The 27,076-nt window shown below is 32.5% G+C and overlaps 1 protein-coding gene across 3 annotated transcripts in view; it reads right to left on the bottom strand.

Annotated features, from left to right (window-relative positions):
• The window catches only part of LOC140439427 (androglobin-like), a 174,674-nt gene that overhangs the window by 11,788 nt on the left and 135,810 nt on the right, over nucleotides 1-27,076 (bottom strand). For all 3 annotated transcript variants that reach the window (XM_072529330.1, XM_072529344.1, XM_072529335.1), the window contains exons 15-17: nucleotides 20,050-20,321; nucleotides 10,551-10,791; nucleotides 8,813-9,040 (exon numbers count right to left, since the gene is read on the bottom strand). In XM_072529330.1, the coding sequence (XP_072385431.1) occupies nucleotides 8,813-9,040; nucleotides 10,551-10,791; nucleotides 20,050-20,321 (741 nt within the window). The remainder of the gene's footprint in view (nucleotides 1-8,812; nucleotides 9,041-10,550; nucleotides 10,792-20,049; nucleotides 20,322-27,076) is intronic.

Here is a 27,076-nt window from a genome sequence, read left to right as displayed (position 1 = left end):
ACATCTATTTCATTTAGCTATTGTTAACATTTGGATGGAATACCGTCCCGAAGTAACAAATACAAATCAAAAGATATTAGATATTTTTTATCCTTTCGCTTAGAACTAGCAGATTATTTGTTATGTGGAACAAAAAGTCCAAATACAGAAAACGGGGACACAGAAGATGAACATGAAGACCCTTGTCCAAAGAAAATGAGACCGTCACTACCTTACACTGACAAAAGATATGATGGTTTTAATCACTGGCCTGTCTTCTTCTTCTTAAAGTGCCTATCCGTTCCGGACGTTGGCGATCATCACGGCTATCTTCACTTTGCTTATTGCAGCGCGGAACAGTTCAGTGGTAGTCGTGTTATACCACTTTCGCAAATTTTGAAGCCAGGAAATGCGTCTTCTTCCCGGTCCTCTCTTACCATTTACTTTCCTGGCCTGTCTTGGAAGATCTAAAAAATCTTTTATGTTGCAGATTGGAATCCTGTAAGAGTAGGTCAAGAGTTTCATGCGGCAAATGTAAAGTTTATCTCTATATTAGCAAAAATCAAAATTGTTTTTTTAACTTCCACAATAAATAATGTGTTAATTAAAAATATACTAGTTATAAGCATATGTAATAAATGACAATGTGTGTACTTAATATTAAACTTAGTACTTAGTATTAAAGGTACTAATAAAGGTTGTAAAATGTTGTAATTTATTTGTTTTGTTTTCTAGGGATAGTAGTCATACACTCCCAATACTCACAAATGTATCAGTCACACAATTGTGCATGTCATGCATATATTCCTGGAAAACACAATCGTAAGTATCAATAAAATCTGTCAAAATTACATAGCAAAATTCTGAAAAAAATAGTATATCTCTTTGTTCCCATATAAATAATTGAAAAATAGACTGAACAACTTTATATGTCAACTTACATTGTTTCGGGAGTGTAAGGGGTATGATGACATATAGAAAAACTATATTTGCCCGTGTTTAATTATATTAGGATTTGTATTTGTGTAGTTGTTACCATACTTTGAAATTGTACGTTCTTAGTAAATAAATTTATTAGGATATTTTTAAAGCATCCGTTTTGGGCTTTGATTTTTGTAAACGTTGCAGTCAGTAGTATGTTTAAAAAGTTTATAGTATTTTTGATTTAACACCAATTGTAATTTGCAGACACTAAATCCATTAGCAAATTTTACAATTTTTACTTATTAGTCACGGTTTCGTATACAATCTTATTCTAAATCTAACACCAATATTGATCTATAATAAAAAAGTGTTTTTTGTTATTTTGTTTAATTTCTTTTCTTCTCGGTAGGTGCTTTTTTATTTATATACTCGTATAAACAAGACAACGAGGTCCTCAGAGTTCAACAGAAAACTCTTGTACAGCTCTCTATTTAATTCACTATTACAAAAAGCGGTATATTGACGTGGACTGTTTACAGATCATCAAAGAATATAATAGTCATATGGGTGGTGTTGATATGATGTACAGTCATATGGCCAGATACTGAGTGCAAATACAGATATGCATAACAAAACCGAAAAAATGTGCAAATATTGTTATAGAGCGTTTCACGTTAAGAAAATAACACTGCGGAGATAGGGCCATGTATTTCTTATGGACGATAGAAGCGCAGCGATGCCACGATGAACACAAGCGCAATTCAGGGTTGTATAATTTGTATTTTCGTTTTCACAGACATGAATTAACCTTTAACTACGGGCTACGGTGTACTCAGTACACCAGTCGCACTAAATTGGCCGCTATTTCTGATAAGCACTGGTTGCGCACGTGTCCCTCTACCTAACCTATCTCTGATGTGTCAGCTATAAACCTCAACAGTTGTAAAATTGATTGCTGCAGAGATAGACTGACGGTTGGAAAAATTCAGGAGAAGTTTACCAGTGGTGTATGTAGTACACCAAGTACCTAGTTATGTAAGTAAATTTTGTGAGATTTATATTACGTTTATCTACTAAAAAATAGCATTATTAATGTATAGCGACTTATATGTAACAAAAGCTAGACATTTTGCAACGTTTTGAATAAAAGAATTTGTAATTTGTTATTAAAATTTTAATAAAACTTTCATTTTATTATAATAAAACTAGTTTTATGATAATACATTTGATCAAATATTTTATTTTAGCATTTTCTCATAACTTAATATACCGTTATCTATTTGGATATTTGTGAGTACCTATTATTGGACTATTTAACGACTTTCTAGTTGTTTTTGTGGTCTTTTTCATGTTCTTTCTTCCATAGCAATACGGTCATGTCTCTTTGAAATATTAATTAGAAATAAATAATAAAAATTACAAACGTTGTCTCTATATATTTCTCGTAACGTTTATAAATCGAGAGGTACTACAAAATATTTACTTTGCAGGGATCGTGTACCAGTAAGAAATCCCCAAAAACTCTCAGAAGATGAACTTAGAGCTATGGCTCAAGCTATATTTGAGGAAGAATCTGATGAAGATGTTGGTGGAGACCCAGATACTTCAGACGACGAGCTAATAGAAAAAACGGAGCACGATACTGAATCAGAAGTTGATCTGAATGACGAAAATCAATATACGATTGACTCGGACACAAACAGTAACATTGAAAACAGTTCAGATCTTGATGAAGACAATGATTATTTTATAGCAAAAGACAGAAAAACTAAATGGTATAAGAAATCTCTTCTTAGCAAATTTACTAAAACTCCTTCAAAAAATATTGTCAAGATATTTCCTGGGCCAACAGTTTGTACGAGAGATGTTACTACGGAACTAAGTGCTTTTGAAAAACTCTTTACAAATGAAATCATAGAAAATATAGTTGAATGTACAAATTTGCAGATGCAAAAATGCGATTAAATTATGAACGGCCAAGACGGGCTAAAGATACGACTAAACAGGAAATCATGGCATTATTAGGATTAGTATTTCTTGCAGGGACTAAAAAACAAAATCATACACACTTCCTCGAATTGTGGACAAAAGATGGTACCGGCTCAGAAATCTTTCGAGCCTGTATGAGCGCAGATCGATTTTTATTTTTGCTTGCTGCTCTTAGGTTTGACAACAAAGATACTCGAAAGGACCGAAAATCAATTGACAAACTTGCTGCCATTCGCTTTACTCTTGATACGTTTATGAAAAACTGTAGCAGCAACTATTCCTTGGGAGAAGAAATGACTATCGATGAAATGTTGATACCTTTTAGAGGTAGATGCAACTTTGTGCAATACATTCCAAGTAAACCTGCAAAGTATGGCTTAAAAGTGTTTGTGTTATGTGACGCGCAGACCTTTTATGTCACCAATTTTGAGGTGTATTGTGGTCAACAACCGGAAGGGCCCTACAAAAAATCTAACACACCAACGGATATTACCCATCGCCTGCTTCAACCTTGGAAAGGTAAAAACCTTAATTTAACATGCGACAATTGGTATACGAGTTATCCGTTGGCAATTGACCTTTTGAAGGAAAAGATAACGATGGTTGGCACACTTAAACGAAATAAAAGGGAACTACCTCCAGAGTTTTTACCAAGAAAAAACACATCAATTGGATCATCCACTTTTGGTTTTCAAAAAGAAGTTACCATTGTATCCTACACACCAAAAAAAAATAAAGCTGTCATTCTCCTATCTACCATGCACAGTAATTCTACAGTAGATCCCGAAACAGGAAAACCAATGATAATTTTAGCTATAATTCACATAAAGGAGGCGTAGACACTGTAGACAAAATGTGCAGTACCTATTCGGTATCCCGAAGAACACGAAGATGGCCAATGGCATTGTTTTTTTAACTCCTCAATATTGCCGGAATTAACAGCCAGATCCTGTACAATGCTGCCAACATCGACAATCCTCAAAAATATAGAAGAGTTTTTCCAAAAGAATTATCATTGGCATTGATAAGACCTCATCTTTCTGAGAGGGCGGAAATACAGAGTTTACCTCTGGATTTAAAAATATTCTTGAAGAAATACAAAAACGTACAAGACGACCACGATGAAGAACCACCAGCAAAAAAACGGGGGAGGTGCCATTGTTGTGAAAGGATCAAAAATAGAGTTACAACAATATCTTGCAACAAATGTAATAGAATGGTTTGTAAAGAGCACTCTGTTACAATTTGTGCAAATTGTAATTTAGTAGACGCAAACGAGGAAGAAAACGAAAGTGAATAGCACACATATTCTCAAATATGTTCATTTGTGAATGATTATTTACTCCTAGTTTTTAGATTTATATACTAGTTTTATAATATTTTTAATGTTAAGCTAATATACAAGAATCTCAAGGTTATTTTTAGAGAAAAAGAAGTGGTTGAGTTTTTGTTCTTATATTTGTTGGTAATCTTTATATTTTCGTTATGTATTATTTTTTATGTTAAGACATTCTCTTAAATATATGCCTACATTTATTATATACAATATATGTACTAAAAATACCTAGTTGTGGCTTTTATTTGCGTTTTTAGTCGTTGGTGTACAGAATACACCGCGCACGTAGTTATGACTAATGGAGGGGCGCCCGTAGTTAAAGGTTAAATTAATGTTTTTTAACGTAATTGACCAAAAGTGTCCATTCGAAACAAGAGATGAAAAGTAGGGAAAATGATTTTAATTATATAAATAGTATTTACAAAAGATAATTTTAATTTATCTTATTTTAATTATAGTAACGATAGTTTATTTGTTTTTCGGTAAGAATATCATATACCATGAATCATAGAAATCAGTAGAAAATATTGCTTAGTTAAATCATGCACTTTGCCGGCTATTAAAGATTTAAAAGCAAATAAACGGACCGCTTGGAATGCATATATCTAATTACTAATTGCAACTTAAAATAATACGGTGTACGTATGTCAGCGATTTTATGTCGTTCTCTGAGACTACATAATGATAATAAGGTTTTGTGGTTCTTCAGTTGTTATTCTGACTTTACAGTTAAATGTTAATTGAAAATGGAAATTCTAAAAATATATCGATAATCTAGTAAACCGCATGCCTGAGAGTTTTGGCAACACTGATTTCCATAAGCCCAATATTATTTTCTTAACGTGAAACGCTGTATAGAAGTCTGATACTCATATTCATTACATAAACTGCAATCTCCATGGATAACAGTTCACTATTTTTAGGTTTTTATTTTTTATCTTGTCTTAACCCTTTAAGTATCGCTGGTATTACCCTTGTACCACACAGTTTCACCAGAGTAAATGAGTAGTACAAAGTAGATTTCTACCTATTTACATCATTACTTGTACTTTAATAAGAGATGCATAGATGGCTCTGATATCGGAACGTTTACTCAACTTGTAAACATTGTAGCGGTACAACATTTGTACTAGTGGATTCTAGTGTGCTTCTTTTTTGCAATTAGCACGAGGCTGAATCTGTTTTGTTATTTTTATATATAATTTATAAAGAATCCCTTAGGCAAAGTAATAGTAGAAAAAAAGCAATACCTCACCTTAAATAAAGATCCAAATTGGCTACCAGTCTTATAAAAGATTTTTCTGCACGAAAAAAAATTGGGAGGCTATTGAACATAAAGTATTTTTAAAATGTTGGACATTTGCCGCAGAAAACCACGCGAAGACGAGGCCAGCAGTGCTCAAGAACGGAATTACAGAAGCGCAGTGATATAGAGTGCGTAGACTGTAAAGTTGCTTTGTGCTTGGATTGTTTTAACCCTTTGAGACCCTGTGTACATGTGTATGTACATAGCTTTTATTGTTTTGTTAAATACCAACTACTCGCTTATCTATACCGAAATAGCATTCAGTCACTCAAATATACATTTACGATCCACATTTTTAACTTCTGCTTCCATCTAGTGGTCAACAGGTAAAGTTGTCAGCGATTTTGTTGTAAAGTGTCAGCTGTTTAGTTGGTAACCGATACTGCTAGTTTTATTTTACGAGAAACTGTTATCTTTTGTGAAACGAAATCGATCCAACTTTTTAAGTGTGATTTATAAGGTAAGTAGTTTTTTATAAAGTACAAAACATTGCCATAAAAACGATAGTTTTGAAATAAACAAACATTTTTTAGATGCACATGAGCATGTACAAGTGGTCTGAAAGCATATTTCAGATTGTACATCTGTATGTACATATGGTCTAAACTTGGGTTTTAACTTAGTATTGTTGATTGCAGATAACATGGATTACAAAAGAAAAAAATATGATTTCGACAACCCAAAACATCTCCAAGAGTTAATTGACCTGATAGAGGACGGTACCGTATCAGAAATAGACAATTTGGAAGTTCCCGGAGGAGAGAGTTCTGACGAGGAGGATGGAATTCTGGATACCTGTGGGAATAAAGCTATTATAAGACCAGGGGTTGATGCTTTGACCAGACGTGACACTGAGACACTGGAAGAAGGTGATGGTAGCGAAAATGATAATGAGGAGTTAGGGAGAACTTATGATTCAGACGACGAATACATACCAAGTGAAGTTGCAGGTTACTCGGGTACAAAAAAATTAGGAAGTAAAGTATGTTTCTCAGAAAAGGATTGTTCTAAAAAACCAAAACAAAGAGAAATTAAAACAAAAAAGAGAACCGTAGAGTGGACTAAGGCATCGATAGAGACTTCTACATTTACATGGCATCCTACTTCCCCAAATACAAGTCTTACAAAGCCACTGTACCCAATTCAGTATTTTTCGAAGTATATTTCAAATGATTTGTTTGAAAATATAGCAACATTTAGAAATGTATATGCCTTATAGAACGGAAAAAATTTTAGACCAACTAATGATAAATTTTATAAGGTTCGTTCTATCATCGACGCTGTCAGAAAGAGATGTTTACAGCTTGAACTTGAGGAAGTACTTAGTGTTGACGAGCAAATGATTCCTTACACAGGAAAACTTTCCGTAAAACAATATGTGAAGGGGAAGCCCTGTCCTTGGGGAATAAAATTATTCGTCTTGTGCGGAAAAAGTGGTCAGGCTTTTGATTTTGTTTTTTATCATGGTAAATCTACAGAACTGAATGCAGATAATAAAACAAAACATGGATTAGGGGCATCTATCGTTCTTCAACTAGCCGAGAGAATTTCCACCAGTGAAGGCCACAAATTATATTATGACAATTATTTCTCATCCTATAAACTACTTGAAATATTATTGGCCAAAAAAATATATGCTGGAGGGACTATTCGAATAGATAGATTTTACAAACCTCCTGTGTTACCAGACAATGAAATGCTGAAACTACCGAGAGGTAGATGAAGTTGTCAATAAAGAAAAAAATGTGGTGCTAGTCAAATGGTTAGATACAAAGACTGTGAAATTAGCCTCCATTTATGTTGGTGCAGGTAATTTAGACATAGTTAGAAGATGGGACAAAAGAGGCTCTTGTTACGTAGATGTTAACCGACCTGAAATTGTAAAAGATTATAATTATGGAATGGGTGGAGTTGATCTAATGGACCAGATGATTAATTATTACCAAATATTTATTAGATCGCGAAAGTGGCCATTGCGTGTTATTATGCACATGATAGACTTCGCTCTCACCAACAGCTGGCTGGAATACAGGAAGGACTGCGACAAATGTAATACAACCAATAAGAATCGAATGAAATTTCTAGACTTCAGAGTCAGAGTTGCCGAATGCCGAAAATATGGGCAATTTAGTAAGTAGAAAACGAGGAAGACCAGCATCTTCATCTCCTAAGCCTTCTATTTCAACATTTAAAAGACGAGGAGAGACGAGACCATTTTTGGAAATACAAACGGTCAATTTTGGTCACATACCGGAGTTTGATTCTAAGAAGGAGGCTACTAGGTGTAAAAACACAAATTGTAATGGACGTAGTCATGTGTTCTGTACAAAATGTAAAATACATCTGTGTTTAATTAAGGCTAGAAACTGTTTTGCAGCTTTTCATGAACAATAAATATGTAATAATAATTACTTTTTAGTAAATATATTTTTAGTGTTGAGTTTATATTTAAGACCATATGTACATACATATGTACAATAAAAATTTTTTTTTTAAAAAAAGCGTAGACAAGTTTTTTTTATTTTATCTTACTAACTGAAGACTTTTGAAATATAAAAACACATAAGATTTTTTTTTTGAAAATAAAAAAGTCAGGTCTCAAAGGGTTAAACCAAATAATTCAAGTGACTGAACTATTATTTTTATTATTATATTTTTATTTATTAATTACAATATTGTGCAGTATTTTTGTATTATTTAAAGTCCTATGCCTATTATTATTGATAAACTTTTTATTATTTGGTATACCCTATGTACCAGAGAAACTAGCATGAAAATTATTCCTTGATTGAACTCTGGTACAACGGTTGACCACCTTTTTTTTTCATAGAAAAAAGACAAATATATTCAAAATCTAGTAACTGATGTACTAACTATAGTATTTCAAACTATTATCTGAAAAAAACTTTAAAAAAAGTTCATCATAATAAACTTGCGTCCTATAGGATTAATTTCTTATTTTTATATTTTGTTAATTAAGAGAACTTTTTGTTTTTGTTTGAACAATAAAAACTATTCATTTAGTTAGTTATTCTATTAAAATTAGGCTTGTTCTAATTTTCTACACCTACACCATTATAACAGTCTAAAGACGGTCTACCTCCTTTCTCATCTGGACACCAAACTAAAATAGATATTAGAAACAAACTGAAATTAATTTTTGTATTGCCCAAATTACTCTAATTACAAATTTTCGAATATTTTGAACCAATTATAAAAAAACCGTTGGAAGACTTATACATAAAGATAATAATAAATTGTTAATTCAATTATCAAACCTTAATGTTTTAGCTGTATTATACCGATATGGATCATTCTCATAACAAGCCATTTTGGTACGCATTAGGGAATCCTCTTTATCTGTGTTAATTGTAATTTTCACGTCATCATAATCGCCGCAATGTAGAATTAAAGTTGAAGATGGACTATTTGGTGACTTAAGAGATCGTCTTGATTTAAGTATGCCATAATCTATTTTAACAGGCATCTTCATTTCACTTGAGTATCTGGAATATAGTTTAAAAATATTTTAAAAGGATAACTTATTTGTGCACCAGAATGGACTGGAAAAATACTCATTCATGTAGCAAGTGGAGAAAAACCTAGTTATTTATATAAAATGACGTAAAATTATCAAACAAGGTTCATTAGATCTAGTTGAACATCAATGTAATTTCAATAAAAACCAAAACAACGTTTTATGTAGCATAGTAAACAGCGTAATTAAGTAGAAAAATATTTAACCCTTATCGGGGCAATATATTTTACTTACGTAACCGGACAACCAGGCAACTCGGGTCCGTTGGGCCCACCACTGTTCTTGAATTTACTGTTCATATTTACCCATATATTTCTAATATATATATATATATTTTTATTTTGATTAAAGTTAAATTTAAATTGTCTATTTTAAAAAAAAGGTGCTACATTCCACAACATATCTCCTCAGCTAAACAAAATTCTTAGCAAATTGGTTTCTAGTACTCGTACAGAGTATATCGAAATAAAAAGGAAAAGACAGTTAAGACATCTTTTTTTCTATTCATCAGTTGCATTTTATTTAGAAGGTTCTCGGTGTCTTTGAAATGATGTTGTATATCAATAACCATATTATTCTTTTTATTGGCAGAGGCAATATTTTCACGGTGTTGTTGTACAAATAGGTTGATGTTTCCTTAATCTTTTTTCAATTCGGCCAAAATCCCGGTCTGAATCCAAGTAGGAATGACCTGCTTCAGGAAACTTATAGTCCATTATTTGGAATATTTCTTTTTGTATAAGATACTCATAAACACATACCATTAGGAAATTTTTGTTTTGCCCTGCACACGAATCTGTCCAAATAATTAAGTGGTTTTTTTGTTTAAGTGCCAGCTCAACTTCAATGGTTCTTAAAAGACAAACTAGCGATCTCACTACTACCCCTGCATGCTTGGTCTTCAGTTCATGTACAAAATTTGTTTTATCAACTTGTTTAGTTATAATATGTATGCCTAAATTATAGAACCACATTTGGCGGAGCTAAAATGCTTTAGAAATACTGAGTCTAAGAAACGGTATCGTTTGTTGGAGGGTGTCCAAACTATAAGTTGAATTCATTGTTAAAAATATTTCAATCAATCAATATAAAGCTGATGCATAATAGGAAGCGATAAAAGTGGAGACAGATATTTCTTATGGATATTGCAGTTTCTTGAATAATCAGATAATTCTGAAGGGAACCTTGAAAATCTGAACAAAAATAGAGTTCAAAGGCCTGTTTTGCTACTTGGTGTAACAATTTTTTTTCGACGTATTAATTTATTTCTAAAATTATAATGAACAGTTTGAATTGCACATATGCAATTGAAAGCAAATATTCTTTTAGAGGAATCCATTAATGAAAAAAGTTTAAAAATATTTTTTTATAAATTTATGGTGATAAGCTAAGTGGCGTCTGGTATTTTTTTGATAACCACACTCATATAAATGTTACCAAAAATAAAAAATTATTAGTTTAGTGATACAATCTCTTACTTATCCAAAGACTCAGTTCGATCCGGAAACAGAGATTCAATTTCCATTCTTCGTATTCTTTCCATTTCTACTGTTTGCCATTCTTTATATGTTAAAGGCCAAGAATTATCCAAAACGAATGCTTCAATTATGTAAGTCATTTCATTGTTATCATCAATGGACAATTTTGGTAAACCGGATGGTTTTTTTTGGATTACAGTCGGTTTGCCTTTGGATGAAAGGTGAGAATTTTTGCTATCAGCTAAAAAATAGATTTAAATACAGAGTGACTCAAAAATATTAAGACAAATTGGACCGCGTTATGTAATAGCGGATTAAGTGCCAAAATGTAATTTTGAGAAAAATGGGTTTAAAGATTTTAAATTTGTTTTTCGTGCTATTTCTAAATTTATAGTACTGACAACTTTTATATTTTGATAGAGTGTTGCAAATATAAAATACTCTAACATGTTTTTTAAATTTTTTAAAAATAATTTATATTTTAAGTTATTCGATCAAATGTCGCTTAATTCGTTAATGATTTTTTAAGATATGTATGATTTAAGATCGAAATACCGGATTGCAAGACATATTTGTCGCTTAACCTGATGTTTCAAAATAGAAAATACGTGGTATAATAACGTTTTAGTAAATTTTTAGCCTTAATACATATAAAAAGTTATATCGTATACAGAAAATACTATGAGGTCTTCAATATCGAAGTCTAATGATCCATTAAAGCTGTCAATATCATCTTGGATGCCTTCATTCCCTATGATATTTTCGTATAATTGTTTGGCATTCAATGAACTAAGCTGCATTAACAAGATTATGTCATTAAGCTTTGGAATAGAGACAGGTTTCCCATTAGGCCACAAAATTTGCAGTTTGGAGGAATATAAAAATTCTGTAGTCCTGGTTGCATTTCTTCTGACTCTTTTACTTATTTCTTTGAACTCTTCTTTTCTTACCATTTGAACGATTAATTTGTTTCGATATCCCCTTATTTGTTAATATAAATTATTTGTTAATAAGGGACAGCGATGTGAACTGCTAAGACACAGGAAAATATAAGAGGAGGAAGGAGCATAGGAAGAAGGAGGGTGTCCTGGTTGAAGAATTTAAGGGACTGGTTCAAATGTACCTAATTCTATGGAACTCTTCAGAGCAGCAGTAGATAGAGTAAAGATAGTGATGATGATATTCAACCTCCGATTAGGAGACGGTACTTAAAGAAGAAGATATGTTAAATGGACTCACTGTATAAATGTTATTATATAATTCGTACCTCTGGCTCTGGTAATAAATTTTCATTCTTTTCCAAGGAAAAAGAAACTGCAATATTTTCTATAGCTCTACACATCAGTTTGTAACTTCTAGAACTTTTATTCATTAGGCTTAGATTATTAATTTTGATGAAATAATAAAATAAATCTAATTTAATTTTATTATACACCTGTAACCTGGCAAAAAATGATAACACTATTATCACTTGTTGGTTGACGACTGATGTACAATGCCCAATGATCCATTAAATGCTTGAACTTTTTTTAAAATAACGAATTATCCGACAAACCATGTCGCGTAATTCGATCTCTTGAAAGCTAGACAATAAATATGTTGTGTTTTGTAATAAAGAATTAGGTAACCGACTATTTGTGGCGCTTGATTCGTTGTTACACTTAGAAGATAAGGATGTTTGTTTTTGATGATGTACTAATATTGGCGCTTGATTTGATATTCCAATTTTTGTTGTAAGGGTTTTTAATTCTGTAAAATCAACTTTTTAATTCGAAATTACAAATCTTAATGTGAGATTTTTCTTAATAAAATAACCAATGTCGCTTAATAGGGGTTCTTAAAAACCGCTTTATTTTGTACTGTTTTACAAAAAACATATTTTTATACATAGATTTGTACCCTATCTGCTAGATGGCACTATTATCTCGATTTTGAATTTTTGGCGTTTAATCCGTTATTACATAACGCGGTCCACTTGTAACTGTAAGTTTAGAAGTCTAAATTTACACGTTTTACCTTATAATAGGGGATATCAAGATATTAATTTCTAAACTACAGAGTACTCATTAAATTTTTAAATTAGAAATATATTTGGTTCAAAATTTAGGTATTTCTCTAGATATCCAACTAAAAAAAAACTGTAGCAGTTTTTAATAAAAATAAACAGAAGAATGTATTACTAGCTTTGAATTAATTTGATTCCACTTTAATTTATAGTGCACATATTAGATAAAATCATAAAATTGCTTAAATTTTAAAATATTAATTGATTTCGAGGTATTTGAATATTATTAAATTATTGCATGGATGACGGTGTTTAGCTTGTCCGGAAAATTGTTTCTATTAATAGATACATCTGTAGTTATTTATTGTGGTTTCATTTTAGTATATCCCAAAAATGCTTTATAGAGCTAAGGTCGGGTGAATTGCAGGCCACTTCAAAACAGTGATGTCTTTTGCTTCAAGGACGTCTGTTTTCACTGTGCTGGTATGTGAAGGTGTATGATCATGCATCAAAATTAAAGGTTCTTCCATTGTACCTTACCAGAGCCTAACTACACTTTCTAGAAACAAATTAACATACCTGCGAGCTGTTAAAGTTGGTTAGATGAAAATTAAAACAGTTTTGCATCGAATATAATGCCTCCCAAAAACATGAAACTTCCTTCTTTATATCTGTGAGCAGATCTAACAGTTTCTGATCTTGCTTTTTTTCTGGTCCTTTAGGTGCACGAACTTTTTGATCATCTGATTTTACACAAATCATGGTCCCGTCTGAAAATAGCACATTTTTCCAACTATTAATGTTCTAGTTTTGGTGTTGGAGGACACCAAATTAGGCGATCAATCTTGTGCTGCCTAGATATTTTGAAACCCCGTAACTGTCTACTAGCTTATGGAACTTTGACACGTAATTTTTCTTATCGTTTTAATTAAAACACCTACATTTGTAGCTTTCAAACGTTGCCTTTGGAGCTGCGAGTGAGAAATTATTGGGTTTCTTTATAGGCAATGAAACGATCGTGGCGAACCGTTGATACTTTTTGGCAACTTTGTCTTTGTCTATTCTTAAGCGTTTCTGATACCTAGCATAGTTTTTTTGACACTACGCTCTGTGTTATGCCTATCACTGCAGCTATAATACCAATTATAATTTTTCTCCTTTGTACATCTGTTAACCCCACATAAGGCATATTTTTGTTTTTGAATGCAAAAGTTAGTCGTGGGATCTGATTGATTTGTCGGTTTCTTTATTTTCAATAAAAACTTTTATTCTTCGCAATAATAAGTTTTTTCAAAAGAAATATATATTCGTTTGAAATATACGGTTATTTCGTATACGTTTGATTGTGTGTATATTAAAATTATGTCTTTGAACCATAAACCGAAAATTAATAATTTTTTGAATTTGTAACGTATTTATTAAGCATGACCGATGACGGCTGTCATTCTTTTTACGAAAATTGGAAAATAATACATATTTTGAATTTTTTTTTAAATAATGAAAAGGCTGCCAATATCCATAAGTCCATAATACTAATGTATAGGGTGTGAGTCAATATTCACAATCTTAAGTAGTTTTTTATTGTTGTAGAATTATTAGACTACAGGTTTCGAGGTGTACAAAATATGTCCCATCATCAGATCACAGTACATAGTATGTACTGTGAGCTGATGATGGCGCATATATTGTAAAACTCGAAACCGATAGCTTAATAATTTTACAACAATAAAGACTACTTAAGATTGTATGTATTATCTCATCCCCTAGACAATAATATTTCGAAAGTTTTTGTGGCACTAAGTACGCTCTTGCTTGTGTATTTGATAGTATTCAGATGTTATAGAAAACACAAGTCAATAATTTTGTCCCATTACCAACATTTTGATTTTTTTCTGATTATTTAACAGCAATCCATTTCACTACGAGGTGTCGAACGAGTAACATCGTTTTATATTTTGCTGTGCTTAGTAGAACATAGTGCAAACTCAGTGAACATAAGCGTACCTTCAACTACAAATAAATGTATGTATAATTTACTCATTACTAGTTGAGGTTTGTTTTTTGTTTTAACTGATTAAAATCACAAAAGAAAAAATTTAAACAGGATTGCCTTACAACTGGCAATCTATTTTTATTTTAAAATGAATAAAAAGCTAAAACTTTACCATAACACATAGAAGCTAAATTATACTTTCAACTAAAAACGCAATTGCTTTTGACTACATGAGCATTGGCGTACCAAATACCAAAACAGTAAATATGTCTCAAACACAAAACCAAGTTTTATCCTATGTATCAGTAGCGAAAACAATTCCACGGCCAACTTTCCCAAGCAAACATCAAGCCATTGTGATGCATGCCGAAGAAAATCTGAAACTGTATGATTACGTTAAAGCTATAGGTGATATAATAGGCCCTAAACAAGCCTCCTTTGCATCTAGGATATCAAACAATCGCATTTGTATCTATCTTTATAACACTAATCCTGTTGACCAGCTCATAGATTCATATCCCATAATACAGATAGGAGATGTTTCTTTAAATATCCGAAGACTTATTTCCTCTGCTAAAAGAATAATTATATCCGATGTTTCTCCGTTCTTACCACATGACATAGTTGAAAATAGCATTATAAATCTTGGACTTCGCATCTCATATCCTATATCCTATTTAAGAGCAGGCATTCCTGGAATATTCACATGTAGTAAATTTCAGATGCCAAGTTTACGTATCCCCTTCCTCCGAAGATTTTGAATTACAAACATCAGTACTTATTTCCTTCGAAGGAAATGAACAAGGAATCTTCCTTTCTGCAGATAAACTACATTGTTTTATCTGTACACAAACAGGACATATAGCCTCCAAATGTCCAAATCCTCCAACAGACAATAGAATCCCAACCGAATATATACCAACAAGCCCCAACTCATCCGTAAAAATTTCATCTCCCTCTACACATAGTGCCAAAGAGCCACAAATCGAAAATAAAGACTCCAACTCTGAAACTACACAATCAGACCAAATTGCCATAACACAAATATCTCAAAAAACCACTCCAACAGAATTAGTATTAACCGAAACCATCAAGAGAACAATCCAAGAAGCATACAAACAGAATCCACAAACCTTTAAAATTCCCATAGACAATTTCTTTTTCTTCCTTGAAAATAGTTTTGGACATTCTGATCCTTATTCGGAGCGAAAAAGCTCACGGATGATGTAAAAAGTCTATTTTTAAACCTGATAGATTTAAAAAAACCGATTTACCCGTTTAAGTAAACAGATCAAAAAACAACTACAACTAGAATCCTCTGAAGCCACAAGTTTATCAGACCCAATTTCATCAAAAGAACTAACTGACGATGAGTGCCTTTCCGATCGATCCCAAAGGTCGCAACACTGAAAAATCCCCCTTCTAATATTCTTCTTATTCAATTTAATCCAGTGGAATTGTGATGGGTTTTAGCCCCATCTAGAAAATCTCCAACTGCTTGTTGTTGATACTTCACCCGATTTCATTTGTTTGCAAGAAACCAATTTCTCTAAAAACCATAATCCATACCTTAAAAATTACGTTGTCTACCACTTTATACGAACATCACACGCACGAGCTAGTGGTGGGAGCTCTATATTTATTTCTACAGATATATTCCACCAAGAATTCCACTTAACAATAACTCTAGAAGCCTTTGCCGTTACTGCTTGGTGTCCAAATAAAATCGTAATTTGCAACGTATGTATTCCTCCCTATTACACCCTAACAGCTCTCGAAATTACAAACCTAAATAATCAACTTCCTCAAGTTATCTTAATTGAAGATTTTAATGCACATAGCACTATGTGGGGCTCCAGTAATACTTTCGGTGGAGGCAAAATGATTGAAAATATCATAATCAATTCCAACCTTAATTTTCTAAACACTCGAAGCAGCACATACTTTCATATTCAAACAGGTACTGTCTCTTTCATTGATTTAAGCATATGTAATCCAGAATTATCTACTCATCTTACATGGAAAACACTGGGAAGTCTCTATGGCAGTAACCATTTTCCCATTTTAATTTCTAACAATGATAACTCACAAAGACAAAGCGAAATTAAGTGGAAAATTGCTCACGCTGACTGGAATCTATTTAACTTAATTGTCAAGGAACAAACAAATAAAGTCTCCTTTATGAATTCTGCTGATGAAGATCTTAACATGTTGATTAATTGTATTATAACTTTCGCTGCAAAATGCATCGGTAAATACCACTTTGATCCCTCCAAAAAATATGTTCCGTGGTGGAATGAATCAAGTAAACTAGCTGTAAAAGATTGTAAAAAATCAATAAACCGATATCGTAAAACTAGAAACCAAGCGGACCTAATAAGTCTTAGAAAACTAAGAGCTAAATCTAAGCGAATTGTTAAAGAAAGCAAAAAGAACTCATGGAACAAATACATCAGTAGCATAACTTCCGACACACCTTCTAGTCAAATCTGGACTAAAATCAGTCCAGAAAAACAGATGAAAGGTAGATATACAACATACAAAATTCCAGCCATTATAGAAAATAACAATGTCATAACTGATGATCAGAAGATTGTAAATACACTTGCCAAATACTATTTAAATAAAACTAAACTTGATAACAACTGTACTGGACCAACAAACATAACAAATAAATGAGTTGTACATAAGAATCCAAATTCCAATGATCATCCTGTCACTCTCCCACTAACAATCGACGCGAAGCTGTTAACTCCCTATAGAACAGTGCTGCAGGGCCGGATGACATTTCTTTGATATTCCTAAAACATCTACATGAAGATACCCTAATAAAGTTACTAGAATTCTACAACAACATATGGCTAGGTAATCAATTTCCAACACTTTGGCGACAAGCTATAACAATTCCACTCAAGAAAAATGATACTTCTGCCAATACAACTATGTCATTTAGACCCATCTCATTAACGTAAACATTTTGCAAACTCCTGGAAAAAATTGTCAGCAAACGCTTACTTTGATATCTTGAAAAACATAATCAATACCGCTCAATCAGGATTTCGTCCAAATCGTTGCACGATGGAGAATCTTATCACTCTACAATCCGATATCATAGAAGCATTCTTTAATAGAAACAACCTTATAACTGTCTTACTCAATATAGAAAGTGCTTTTGACACAGCATCAAGGCCGGCAATTCTAGAAAAACTTAAAGAGTCTAATTTATCTGGAAACATATATCTATTTTTTGAGAACTTTTTAACTAACAGAAGTTTCAAAGTCTCGGCAAATGGTAAAATGTCTCCCTCATATATCCTGGAGACAGGAATACCTCAAGGATCAGTCCTCAGCACAACCTTATTTTTACTGCTTCTTAACGACCTTAGTTCCTTAGTACAACCCCCTGTCAAACATAATATCTATGCGGATGATCTAGTTATTTACTGCTTGGGTAAAGTAACAAGCTCCACTAGCACTCTTTTGCAAAATACTATTGATAACATCTCTCATTGGTCTAACAAAGTTGTTTTAAGCTTCTCGCCTACAAAGTCTAAAGTCAAAAAATATATACAAACTCTTCCATTCATAAAATTAAAACAGCATCCACTACAATTAGTTGAAAATCACAAATTTTTAGGGGTAATTTTTGACAAAAAATTAACATGGAAGAGATATATAGAAAAAACTAAAGCCAGTGCCTCAAAAATATAAATCTCTTAAAATCACTAGCCAATCGACAATGGGGAGCCGAAGAAGAAGTCCTATTAAGTTTATACAGAGCCTTAATAAGATTTAAGTTAGACTATGGATCGATATTATATATGTCTGCCCCTAAAACTTATTTAAAATCACTAGATACAATTCAAAACACTTCATTAAGAATATGCCTTAGAACTTTGAGATCTAGCCCTACATAAAGCATATATGTCGAATCGTGTAAATCCCCTCTAAATATTAGAAGACAACGGCTACTAAACTCCTATTTTGCTAAGATTTCTGCAAACCCAAATAATATATCTTTCCAACTTATTAAAAATTTTCAGTTAACAGAAGCACAAAGTAGAGCTACTGCCAATTCATCACTACAGTTTCTATTGCCACTCTTAGAAAATATTGACCTAAATCTTACCACCAACATTATTCAGCCCAATACTCCACCTTGGCTAAAAATATTACCTGACTTTAACGTAAATTTGTACAGATATAAGAAAATGGAAACCTCCACGATACTCATGAAACAAACTTTTAACGACATAATTAATACAGGCAAGTTTGATAACATAATATTCACAGATGCATCTAAAGACGAAGAAAGTGTCATATGTGCTGTTACTTCCATAAATAATAGGAATGTATAGACTACCCAAGATGACCAGTATATTCACAGCAGAACTCTACGCTATACTTAAAGCTCTAGAGGTTCCAATGCAGGGTACCAAAAACTTAGCAATCTGCACAGATTCATTATCATCCATAAATTCGATTAGAAAAATCTACACATCAAATCCTTTAGTTAATGGGATCCACAAAAGATGTACAGCACTTGTTAAATCAAACACTTCGGTTTCGATGCTATGGAATCGTTCACATGTTGGTATTAAAGGAAATGAGAATGCTGACCACGCAGCAAATGAAGCACGTCGCTCTGACCTTACAGATGAAAAAGTCCAAATGTTTCAAGATATAATAATTGAAATTAAAAAGTTATCTACCTCAATGTGGCAAAATGGAACAGGTGCACTACCCAACTAAAGTCCATCCAACCAAACATTTTAGGACCTAGAATTGTTACTACGGACAGAAAATCGAAGACCATTATTAGAAGGCTTAGAATTTAGCACACCCCGCTAAACCACGGATATCTGATTGTTCCCGAAGAACCTGCAAACTGCCAATATTGCAACTCCCGTCTAAGTGTACACCATATACTTGTGGAATGTAACCAGGGATCAAACATGGTATCCACGGAAGTTTATGTGATATCTTAAAATCTAAAAACAATATGTCTAATGTGATAAAGTTCCTTAAAAACTGTAAATTATATCACCTGTTGTAATTGTATCATCTATCTATATTTTAATTTTGTAATCATCCGCTAGTTTATTTGAATCTGAAATTTATTGAATCAATGTAACTTAATTTATTGTTTTTTGTAATACAGTTCTTCGTGTCAATGGCCACAGCAGCCGAGACATGTAATTTGAAATAAAAAAAAACAGCAATACAGCAAAATTAAACATATTTAGCACAACTTGAAATATAATATCTAGACAACTTCGAAAGGTACATTTTTTAACTATTTCAATTTTTTTAAGCTTGCTTCCAAAAAAATTTCATTAGTTAACAGACAAAAGTGTAACGATTAAACTGGAACCTTAACGCTTTTTTGTCAATTTTCTCGGAAATCGGATATTATTAAAATTGATTTTCATGTGTACCAAACCTTAGTCTTAAGGTTTATATTAGTTATAAACAAATTATAAGTATTATGCTATGCTTACCACGTTTGGATACTTTTTTCGTAGTAACCTGAGTAGAATCCGAGTTAGACATAAAAATTAATTTGCTGTCCAGGAAATTTCCCAACTTTTGGCCTCCGCTGTTAGACTTTAATAGGATTAAAGGAATTGTTACTGAACTAGAAGCGGAAGTTTCGATTACAACTTGGTTAGGTTGCGATAAGTTGGACACTTTCAAAAAAATTTTTACTCCCGGGTAACTGCTGAATAAATGTAGAGTAATACGAGAGTCACTTTTTACTTTAACTGTGTACCTAAAAGGAAAAAAAGAAAGGAATATATTGAAATTAAATGATTCTTATTACAAGTTTTAGTAATAGTTTTAGTTAATAAAATTACCAACCTTGTTATATTATGAAAATTACATTGTTTATGACTAACTGTTAACTGTTCTGTGTACGTAACTAAATCATGTTTTAATTATTTTTACCCTTGAATCAATATTAAAAATTTTTATAAAACATAAAAAATATAGTCAACACCGAAAAAAAGCTTAAAGTACTTAAATAAAATTTGAGACAAAAGTCAGTACAATTTTTTTATAAATAGAGACCGGTTGCAAACATAAATAACATCAAAGATGGAAACGTAAAGACTGTATACCCATCGATACAGAAAGCCATTCACAGTGCAGCAAACGAATAGACAAAAAAAAAGGAAAAACAAGGAAACATCCAAAATGTTGGTCAAAACATTTAGTATCTCTGACAAAAGATAAAAATAAAGCCTATCAGATGTGGTTTGTTTAAAAAGAAGTATAATGTAGAAAAATAAATACTCTCCTTAATAGAGAACTGGATAGAAAAGTGTCGGAAAGAAAAAGTGACACACAGTGAAGCAACTGCGCTAAAATAGACAGATATATGGAAGAAATCGGAGCATCCGAAACCAGAAATACCCTAGAGATTTGAGGAAAATTGAATAAAACTTCACAAATAAATCGTTATTAAAATATAAATAATAAAAGGAGCAATCTAAAAGTTTGCAAACTAGGGATAAACCAGAATTTAATCAGTAAAAACGAAGTTGAGCATTAATAAATACTAAGTAAATAGAACTAGTTATTAAGAAAGAAATTAAAAAATCTCCAAAAGAAATGGAACGATCATGGTATGGAGGCATACCTATAGATCTGGTAAAATATGGATTAGATCAGGTAAGCGAAATAGCGCATATTTATCATAAATATTTCCCGAATAAGGAGAGCATCTCAACAGATTAACAGATATCATTCATTAGTTCGATAAATCAGAAAGAATGTACATAAAACTTGTAGCAATTGTAGAAGTATTAGCATAGCCAGTTCTACAGGGAGGCCGTATGATATAATTTTAAAAGAAAGAATTAAACAATATTTCTCAGACACTGAAGAGAAAGCGGTTTTTGTACTGGTAAATCTTGTTTATATAATATATTCAGTCAACACCTAGTAGAAAAAAAGAATGTATAGACATTTAAAAACTCAACTTGTGTTTATAGGTCTGAAAAACGCGTACGATAGTATTCCAATTAACTTAACTTGCCAATTATGTTATATAATAATAATAAGATGTTTCCCGAGACTGAAGGTTTCCTACTTGCCATTCAGGATCAGGTTATACCAACTAAAAATTACCTGAAATATATTGTTAAAGATCCTCAAGTCCAAAATGACAAATGCCGATATGGATGCCAAGCCCAAGAAACCATCCAACATTTTACCGGGGGCTGCCAGGCGTTTGTCGGGACTGATTATAAAGAACGCCATGACTCAGTAGGAAAAATTATCCACCAAGAACTAGCTGACAAACTGGGACTTCTCCAAACCGACCATCTTCCTTATTATCAATATGTCCCTGACAGAATGCTTGAAAATAACAACTACAAGCTATACTGGGTCCGCACTGTGCTCACAGACCAACCAGTGGCACATAATAGACCAGATCTCATACTAGTTAATAAACTTACCAGGCAAACAACACTTATTGATGTGGCGATACCTAACACCAATAATTTGCGTGTTAAATACAACGAAAAGATCGTCAAGTATAGAGATCTAGAAATACAAATCAGGAGATAATGAAGAATGGAAAGTACCCAGACAGTACCTATTATTCTATCTATTACTGGTGTTATTCCCAAAAACCTCCTAGCGAACATAAAACAGCTGGGTCTAAATGAACATCTTTATAAGGCCATGCAGAAAGCTGTAATCCTCGCGACGTCCAGGTGTGTACGAAAATTTTTGGGGGATACTCCAGCAAACCAAGTCACCTAGGGCTCGATAACATGGAAAGAGTCCCACCAGAGCTCAATCCTTTTGATACCTTAGGTATCTGGGATGAGTGAATTTTCCCCTTAGAGGGAGTGTGAGCCGTATGGCTAAATCTGGATAATAATAATAGCGTTTATTGTCCAACAGAGTACATTTATAGGACAAAATACAATACTCAAGTTAAATTAAATATTAATAATTCATAGGTACTAACTAAATAACACATTTTTCGAGTATTTTACCTTAACATAAAGAAACTACTCAATCACCTAGGTAGATCTCAGCCATCCTAGTAAGCTGGTTTAAACTGCAGTCAAATATATCGCAGTAAGCACTTAAGAAATATTATAGTTGCACATGAGCAATAGAGAAGAATTTAACATAAGATTAGTTCAAGCTTGTGTATTTTTGAACGTAATCGAATTTCCCACTTTATCAGTCAATGAGATTGTGTAGTAGCTTGTACAGGAATATTAGGGAGGCATTACATCGTCTAGATTCTAATGATACTACGTCCAAACCGCTACACAACTCACTATTGCTGATGCCCCTCTTAGGATATATGCCGTTAATTTTGAAAGACAAAAATTTTAAAAATTTACGCTGCACCTGCTATATGAGGTGCTTTACAACTAATATTGAACAAATTTATACGAAAAACCCTGTAATAGATGTATAAGAAACCAATGAGCGGTATTAAAATGAAAAACAACCTGTTACAACCAGTTGACACATTCAAAGGTTTAAAGCAAATATGTTGCCTTTTTTTTCCTGTTTAAAATCTTCAACCAACTAACTCAGATGTATGGAAAAAGATGTGTTCGAAAATAGGAATTGAAATCGAAGAACCTGCTCGTCTACCTTACGCGCTTGAGATAATCAGGTAGTATTAGCGAATTATAAATTAGCATAGCATAGCATAAAGCATAACCAGAAAGCTTATCGAAGTGTATATCAAATGAAAGTTTAAGATAGTCATAACAAAAACGAAGCATTGAAACAAACACAAAAAAAATTGATTAAACACAGGCACACAAAGGCACATAAATATTCTAAAACTTATATAACCGAAGATTGTAGTAGCGGACGGGATATGAATAAGAAAAATGTTTACAAACAAGTAGTCATATAACAGTTATTTTTCTATTATGGTCCAAAAACATAAATATGTCAACAAAACTAGATTTACATCGAAGCATAGTGTACCCATGACACAAAATGTTAAAAAATTGCATAAAGAAATAAGAAGAGACTTAAAGTACTGGAAATAGATTTTATAAGAAGATCTTGCAGGATTTGGACCGTATCCTAAACGAAGAAATTATAGAATGCTGAAAAAAAAATATCATTGGCGCCTAGAATAGTATACCGGCAATTAATTTGATATGAATACGTAGAAAGAATGACCGATTAATTATGACGTAAATAGATCCTATCGTATATACAGGGTGTACCAAGATGTTTTTAACAGCATGTAATTCAGGAAATAAAGAATATTTTCATTTGAAAATTAGGAAATGTAATTTGGACCTACAATACTTTCAATTTAATGTATACATGAGATCTATTACGTCATTACTGGCGCTGTAACGTCATTACAATAAAAACAAATAAATTGATCAGATGGTTAAAGGTTAGGTCATATAAAATGGTTGTAGTTTTTTTTTCCCAAATTCAACTGTGTACTAAAATAAGGGTATTATTTGACATAGGTACGCTAAATTTTTAATTTAATATTTTCAACAATATTCAATAACATATAAAATGTAAAATAATTTTTTTAGAGGTGTTTAAAATTACCTGCTTCTGCTTTAACACGCGCGTCAAACAGTCTAAGCAGTTCACGTAAACATGCTGCATGTATCGTCTTCGGCGAAATCAGGGTACACGCATATCTAATTTTAGTTTTTGGATCGTCTACATCTATTGATTACAAGCGATTCCTTTTTAATAGCCTTATGCAAAAAAATCCAAGGTATCGCAAACGCGATCTTGGAGGCCATTGGATGGGTCCATTAATTCGAACCGACTGTTTGGAAATGTGGCATTAAGGTAATTGATTACAATACCACTATTATGTGGGAGCGCGCCATCTTGTTGCCATATCATAACTCCTCTTTCGCGTAGGCGAATATTGTCCAGTAAAAAAAGTAGTTAATTTTCAAGAAAAACTAAGATATCTCTGACCGCTTAACTATTTTTTTTTAAATATAGACCTATTAAATGCCTAGTACATAACACATACTGAACATTAATTTCCTAACTTGTTTGAAAACCAGTTTACTTTAACTAGTGCGAATTTGCCACTGGCCAAGAATGGGGATTATAGCGATATACAATTCCATTGTTATGAAAACACTCCAGTTCCTGCAGCAATAGATCTTATGGATATAAGTGGATTAAACGTTACATATGCTAAATCATTTCCTAAGTGTTTTTCGGTCTGTATTGGTTTGATCTGTGATTCCGTATCTTCCCCTCAACTATAGCAAAAGTTAACTAAGATCGTGTTTTCCTTTCGGACATGTTTCGTGTATAGTACTTGAGTGTTTCGAACATTTTTTTCTACATTCACCATAAAACAACAACATATCTACGTATTCATTAAACGTGAATAGTAACGTATTTTTATTATTGTATGATATGAGATATTTAGGATATATAGCATATAAAATTTTGTTTTAAAACTAGAACAAACGTATTAGTAATTAAATTTAAGAAATGAGATTTGTTACGATCACAAATTGCTTTTCTTTTAAAATTATAAAAACTATAAGAATATGCTAGTTTAAGGTTAATTTGGAGACAATAAATGCGTCATCAAATTAAAAATTTAGCGTAATTATTAACACTAATATCACTATGGTGGTACACCGTTGAATTTGAATAAAAATCCTTTCGTTTGATTTAACCTTCACTCCCATAATCCATTTAATTTGTAGATTGTAATGATGTCACAGCGCCCGCCATGACGTCACAAATCTCATGTATATTTAAATCAGATAATAGTATTGTATGTCCAATTAACATTTCCCAATTTTCAAATTAAACTATTTATTATTTCTAAACTTTAGGGTATCAAAAATATCTTGAAAAACTCTGTATTCTCTCAAATAGAGGTAAACGAGGTAGGTCCTAAGAAACTTAGAACCATGTAATCTAAGGCGTCACGCGAATCCAAAAGATGAAAAAAAAAAACAACTGGCAATACCGACGATTGTGGAGATTCAAGAGGGTCCGGTATATATACATGTGTATACCTAGCCGTGCTAGCTAGCTAAACTAGCCGTGAGTAGCAGTGAAAGACACTTCTGGGAAAAAACTTTTTAAACCAAGCTTTCCAGGACCAGATAATACTTCTTTAGAAATAAATGCTGTAAATCTTCCTTGTCATGCTTATGTTAGCAAGTATCTTCCTGAGAGTATTTTTAAAGTTATTTTAGAATAGTCAAAGAAAACGTATGTGGAAAAAAAGTTCATTTGGATTGTGTGGAAGATGTAAAAAAGATTTTTTCAGCAAGTTTGATGATGTCTATTACTGGATATCCTCGGATTAGGATGTATTAAGCCCAAAAAACCAAAGCACAATGTGTAAGTAACCTCATGCGAAGGGATAAATATTTTTGTATACGAAAGAATTTGTAGGTTGTCTATGATGGTGACGTAACTGATGAAGAAAAGAACACCAACAAGTTTTGGAAAGTCGAACTACTGATCAGAACAGTTAAAACAAGTTGTTTGCTGAATCCAAAACCTCAAGTAGTAGCTATAGATAAACAAGTGATTTCTTTCTGGGGGCATTGTCCAGCCAGACAAGTAATCAAAACAAAGCTTAATCCATGTGGGTTGAAAAAGTTTGTCATAGCTGCTTCAGATGGATGCTACTGGATTTTTCTTTTTACAGGGAAAAGGTGACCCTATAGTTGATGATGAACGTTTTAAACTTCTAGATGTTGGTGGTAAGGCTGTGTTGAAGCTTTTGAGTACGTTTCCTCTTGATGTTTCAGTTTATATGGATAGATATTCTAATTCCGAACATATTTAAGATTTATTAGATTCAGAAAGAGAAGCTACAATTACTGGTACTTTAAGACAAATAAGAATACCTAAGACCTCTAAGCTAAGAAGTGAAACTGATTTGAAAAAAGAAGGTAGGGGGGCAATTGATGAGAATATAAGATCAGAAGGGCAAGTGTCTGTTGTAAAATGGTTTAATAATAAATCCATAATTTTGATAGTGTAGAAGATGGTGTAAAATACAAAAAAGATTTATTGAAGTCAACAGGCCTCTGGTAGTTAAGGTTTACAATGCCAATATGGGAGGCATTGACTTCCTAGATCGAATGATAATTTATTACAGGACTTTTGCACGAACTAGAAAATTGACAGTCAGATATTGTTCTGAAGCTATTTTCTTGTGGCATTTTAAATTAATTACTATTTAACTGGGAATAAGCCACAATTAAAGGTTAAAATACGTTTATTGACGTTTCAATTTCCACTTCGGAAATCGTTCTCAAAATACAAACATTAGTAAATTTACTAATGTTTGTATTTTGAGAACGATTTCCGAAGTGGAAATTGAAACGTCAATAAACGTATTTTAACCTTTAATTGTGGCTTATTCCCAGTTAAATAGTAATTGACAGTCAGAGTTATCATGCATATGTTTGACTTCGCAATTTCAGCATCATGGATCGAATACCGACGAGATTAGAGACTTTTAGGAACCCACAGAAAAGATATTATGGATCT

Source organism: Diabrotica undecimpunctata, chromosome 1, assembly GCF_040954645.1.
Source record: "Diabrotica undecimpunctata isolate CICGRU chromosome 1, icDiaUnde3, whole genome shotgun sequence".
Classification (NCBI taxonomy): Eukaryota; Metazoa; Arthropoda; class Insecta; order Coleoptera; family Chrysomelidae; genus Diabrotica; species Diabrotica undecimpunctata.
This window is presented reverse-complemented; position numbering and strand designations above follow the sequence as displayed.